The sequence below is a fragment of the Thecamonas trahens genome, assembly GCF_000142905.1.
Source record: "Thecamonas trahens ATCC 50062 unplaced genomic scaffold supercont1.111, whole genome shotgun sequence".
NCBI lineage: Eukaryota > Apusomonadida > Apusomonadidae > Thecamonas > Thecamonas trahens.
In genome coordinates this window covers 1-5,267 of record NW_013657569.1, presented here as the reverse complement: position 1 = coordinate 5,267, position 5,267 = coordinate 1, and the positions used below count along the sequence as shown (strand labels likewise).

The window sequence follows — 5,267 nt, the reverse complement described above, 5'->3', positions numbered from 1 at the left end:
AAAGACCTTGTTGCCGAGAATCTCGGCGCCGAGAATGCCGCGCACAAAGTCGGAGCGCAAGTCCGAGTAGTCAAAGTTGTCCGAAAACAGCATGAGCACCTCGGGTGCGCAGATGTCGATAAAGGTGTCCAGCAGATCATGGCGGAGCTCGAGTTTGGGCACCTCGGTGAAGAGCCGGACGTCGAGATCAATCTTGGACGACTCGACCTCGGACGAGAAGTAGACCACCTCGGACGTCTCTGTGTTGAGCCCGACAATGACGTCATCGTTGAGCGAGCGGGTACGGTGCGACGGCGCCACCTTTTTGTACACCGAAGTCATGATGGCGCCCTTGTCGGCCTCCCGGCGCCTCTTATGCTCGGCGATGACGGGGCGGAGGTCGAGGTTGGAGACGACGTCGCCGGCCACGAGGACAAAGTCGCCCGAGATGACATCCCTGGAGTCCATATCCCGCAGGGCATCACCAATAGTGATGCACTGAGTGTTGATGATGGTGGTAACAGTGACCTTGGACGAGGCCTTGGTCCACTTTGAGCCATCCAGATGGGCCGAGATGAGCTCGGGATGAGCACAGCAGAAGACAAAGATCTCCTTCACTCCCGAGGAGGCCAGGAACTCGAGGGTGTAGTCGAGCACGGGCGTGTTAACGAGCGGCAGCAGGCACTGTGAGAGAGTGTGTGTGAGTGTGTGAGTGTGTGTGTGAGTGAGTGTGTGTGTGTGGGGGGAGGGGGGGGGGGGGGGCGGGGACGGGGTGAAGGGGGGGAGTGGGGTGGTCAGAGAGGGTGGTGGCGGGTGGTTGGCGGTGGCGGGAGGATGGCAGCCGAGTCGAGTCGCCTTGCTGTCGACGGGCGGTCGGTTTTGGCGAGAGTGCTGGGCACCGGTTTGAGCGATAGAGAAGCGTGGATGGGGCAGGAGTTTGACTTGGAGGGAGCAGAGGGGTAGAAAGTTAGGGTGAGATGCATGAGGAGGGATGGGGGGGGTGAGGATAGGCCAGGATGGTGGTGAGAAGGCAGAGCCGGGTGACGTCGACACGAAATCGCCGGATCGACGAAAAAGGTCTTACACTCCGCAAGGAATCCTCAATCTTGCATCTCCTGTCGATGACGTGACTGATCAGCTTGAAGAGCAGCATAACTAATGCAGCAGGACGTATGCCGCACCTCGTGCTGTCCAGTGTTCTCCGCCAACGCTGCTCCCCCTCCCCTTGCCCACCATCTCGTAGTTCTCCTGTGGAACGACAGCAATCATCATTCCGCTTCGATCACCACCATACGTCACTCGGTCGTTTCGTCATTGATCTCGATCACGATCAGCAGTAGTTGTTGACGACCAGCCCCCCCCCATACACACCGATCCCCCGACACGCCCACGATGCACACTACACACGCAGTATGTGCCCGCTCTGTCACCCCTCACGACCCCTCACTCGATCTTTTCTTCCGTCCCACAACTCACCCCTCCCTTCGCTGTGGCTGTGTAGGTCGTGGCTGACGCGATGGCGCTGGCGTGGAACAACCGATTCGACGAGGCTGCCGCTGCTCTCGATGTGGCGATGACGGATGGGCTTGGCCTTGGAGAGGGCGAGGGCGAGGGCGAGGGCGATGACCAGTTAGGCGAGGTAGCGGCGAGGGTGGCGTTGGTGAGGGCACAGATCCCGGTCCTGGTCTCGTTTATCACCGGATCGGTCGACGACAAGCACGAGGCGCTCGAGCGACTGAGCAAGGCGCTGGATGCGGCGGCGGCAGTGGGCAGGGATTCGGTCGATGCGCGGCTTGCGGCTGCCGAGGCGAGGCTTTATGCCGCTCTGATGCACTTGAGCATGGGGGGCGGATCAAGGGCCTGTACGCGCTTCGCAAGTCGTGGCACGGCTTTCGCGCACTTCGCGACGAAGACGTTGTTGGTGAGAGTGCCGGACTCTCGCTGCAGCTCGACTACGGGCTGGGGCTGATGTACTTTCTGATTGCGCTGGCGCCCAAGGGCATGGCGTCGATGATACTGCGGCTGATCGGGTTCGAGGCCGACCGCGATGCCGGGCTGGCGAGCTTACGAAAGGTGGTCAACGCCGGGCCAAAGGCGTCGATTGCTGCGCCGTGGGCGCTCGCCGTCCTCCTTGCCAATAGCCTCTACTTTCCGCGCGGCTTTGGCTCCAACGTGGACATCCTCGACGACGCACGCGGCTTGCTCGACCTCGCGCTCCACCACTGGCCGACCTCGTCGCTTTTCCACATGCTTCGCGGCCAGCTCGCCCGCAAGGTCGGCAATCCGGGTGAGGCAGCCGCAGCGGCAGAGGCGGCACTGGCAGCATCGGCGGGCATTCCTGTCGCGCATTTGTATGCGGCCGATGCTGCCAGTGCCGCCTTTGCTGCCTGCGCCTGGGCCGACGCGGTGCAATTATTTAGTGCGTTGCTCGACGCCACCGCGCCGTCGGGCGCGTCGGGCAAGAGCTCCCGGACTGCGTTCGAGATTCGCGGTCTGTGCGCGCTCTGCTATGCGGCGGCGCTCGCGCAGCTGCCAGGCCGCAGTGCCGAGGCCGCAGACGCGCTCGCTCGCGTGCCCAATTACGTGTGCAAGAGTTCGCGGTTCGATGCGCTCGCGAGCGAGACTGCGACGCGGAGCGCCAAGCTCGGCCCGGCCGGCCTTGCGCTTCTCGCCTTTGAGATCACATATCTCAAGCGCGAGCTCAAGCCGATGCGCGGCGTGGTGCTCGCCACGTACGCGGCCGGGCTTGAGGACGCGAGTGCCGAAGCCGATGGCGACGCCGCACTCATCGCCGGCCTCCTCCGCGCGGCGGTCGCGGTCAACGCCGGCGAGCTCGAGGCTGCGGCAGCGGGGCTAAGCACAGTTGCCTCCTCCGAGCCGGCACACGCTAGCCACGTGGTGCCGTACGCACAGTTTGAGCTCGCTGAGCTGGCGTACAGCGCTGGGAACTTGGCCGGCGCGCGCGAGTGGCTCGACCGCGCCGAAGCCTGCTCGGGCTACGGCTGGCAGGCGCCGCTCGAGCTTCGGATTAAGCAGGCGAGGAAGCAGCTCGCGTAGGCTAGCTTGCGGGAAACGGGTCTGGGAGCGATACAGGCGGAAAGAGCGGTGCAACAAGCCGCTCAAAGTGCTTGACCGACGATGGGAGCAATTCTTGGAGGCTCGAGCCAAAGACAGCGGCAACGAGCGGCGAGTGGGCGATAAAGTCAAGAAAAGCGTAGAGGCGGACGTCTGCGAGCGAGATCCGCGACCGTAGCGCCAGCCGCGAGCCGTGCGTGACGCTAAGGATTGGCTGGGTGGCAACATCGTCGGGAATGTAGGCGTCGACGGCGGCGAAAAAGTCGGTGAGGCGAGCCAGCGACATATCGGTCGCCTCGCCGCCCACCAAACTGGCGTGAAGAACGTCGTCGGCGGCAGCGACGGCAGCGTAGAGCTCATCGATGATGGCCAGCGACTCGATACCACCCGAGTAGAGCGAGGCCGTGTGGCGGGCAATAAACCGGTCGATGGCAGACGCCTCGCGGAGCGTGATGGAAAAGTATTGCAACTCGAGGCTCGGCGGCGAGGGCGAGGTCGGTGTCACAGCTGGCACAACGGTGTGAGGAATGTTGCCAAAGGCCAAAAGGTAGAGTGCGGTTGGAAGTGGGCGGGTTGCCGGCCACGATCCCACGTACAGCACGTGGCCGTCCTCGGCGCGGGTCTCGGTCAGCGCCGACGCAAAGTTCGAGTTGAGCGCACCAAAGTCTGCAGTGTGCAGAATGGCCGCCGAGGCAAGCGGCGTCATCGACTCGGCCTCAACCGACTCGGCGAGCGAGGTCAGCGAGTTGGCCGACGAGACGTGCGGGAACGAGGTTGATGTGTCTGGCGAGTTGAAAGGCGGCGAAGTGCCGAGAAACGGCGCGCTAGCGAGGGCAGAGTAGTCACCGACGAGCGCGACGTCGCGGTCACAAGCCTCGCCCTCGTCGTCGGACCGCGAGCCTGGGCGCGAGTTCAGCCACGCTAGCGGGCGTGAGAGCCAGGGCGAGGACAGTATTTGCACCGCGCTCGGCCGCTCAGCCGGGTCCGGATGGATGAGCGCCGAGATGAGGGCCTTGGCCTCGTTCGAAACCGGGGCCGTGGCGAACGGCGGGAAGGCAAGCGGCGTTGGCGGCATGGTCCCGATGAGCACAATGTACATGATGATGCCAAACGACCAGATGTCGACAGCCTCCGAGTATGCCGTCGAGCTCTGCCGCCTGCCCAATGATGTTGGCGGTGACGAGCCGGCCACCGGCGACGCTGCTGCCGACCAGTTAAGGAGCTCCGGTGCGGCAAACGACCGCGTCCCGACCGGCGTCGTCATGGCCGAGGTGAGAAAGGTGGAGAGGCCAAAGTCAGAGATCTTGACGACGTAGCCCTCGAGGCATCCACCAGCAACGAGCCGGACGAGATCGGTGCCCTCGGGCACCGACACCAGCAGCACGTTGGACGGCTTGAGGTCGCGGTGACAGATCGAGTGGCCGTGGAGCCAGGCGAGAGTGCCGGCGAGGGTGCCGAGCAGTGCACGGGCGTCACCCTCGGTAAACCGCGAGCCTGGGCGCGAGCCGAGAAAGTCGAGCAGATCTCCACCATCCATGTACTCCATCACAATGTATATCTTCTTCTTGGTCTCAAAGTAGTCGAGGAGGGTGACGCAGTGCGGGTGGCGCGAGACGGCAATCTGGATAAGCGCCTCACGTCGGAGGGCATCGATCTCGTCTCGAGCCAGCTGGCGAGGATATGTCTTGGAAATGACCTTCACTGCCACCTGCACTCCGTCTTTCAGCCGAATCGCGGCGTAGATGGCTCGGTTCTGCCGAGCAGAGGCATTGACTCGCGACTCGAGCGCGTACTGCTCCGCAAACGATCGCCCCGGCGGATACCGCGCGTACAGCGCCTTCTTCATCCTTGCCTCTACGTCTGGCGATGCCGGTGCCCGCAGCATCTCCTCGATCTCTTCATCTCGCCAGTCACTCTGCCCGCTTCCACCACGTTCGCCATCGCTCCCGCCAGCTCCTGCGCCTCCACTAGCTCCTGCGCCTCCACTAGCTCCTGCGCCTCCACTAGCTCCTGCGCCTCTCTCATCACCTGCACCGCCGTCAAGTTCGGGCAGGACAATGGCCGGCGGCCGGACGCGGAGGTGCTCGGGCCGAGTTGCCATGGCGAAGACGCCAAAGTCCGAGTGTAGGCGTGAGTGAGTGAGCTGCCTCGCCGTTGCTCGTCCCTCGCTCTTGACCTCGCCTCGCCTGCTGAGGGAGTCAATTCGAGCTCTT

General features: G+C 63.7%; 2 protein-coding genes across 2 annotated transcripts; one reads left to right on the top strand and one right to left on the bottom strand.

The window, feature by feature from the left end:
- Positions 1 to 6: 6 nt before the first annotated feature.
- Positions 7 to 1,251, bottom strand: AMSG_11564 (uncharacterized protein; the record flags this gene model as incomplete). The annotated part of the gene is made up of 2 exons (XM_013897136.1): positions 7 to 663; positions 1,213 to 1,251. Coding segments are annotated over 2 exons (696 nt in total), but the record flags the coding sequence as incomplete, so codon positions are not given.
- A 28-nt stretch (positions 1,252 to 1,279) lies between these two features.
- On the top strand, positions 1,280 to 3,198 carry AMSG_11563 (uncharacterized protein). The gene is made up of 4 exons (XM_013897135.1): positions 1,280 to 1,389; positions 1,481 to 1,618; positions 1,652 to 1,759; positions 1,837 to 3,198. Exons 1-4 carry the CDS (start codon positions 1,372 to 1,374, stop codon positions 3,034 to 3,036), a joined length of 1,464 nt encoding a protein of 487 aa, XP_013752589.1. The 5' UTR covers positions 1,280 to 1,371; the 3' UTR covers positions 3,037 to 3,198.
- The last annotated feature ends 2,069 nt before the right edge of the window (positions 3,199 to 5,267 follow it).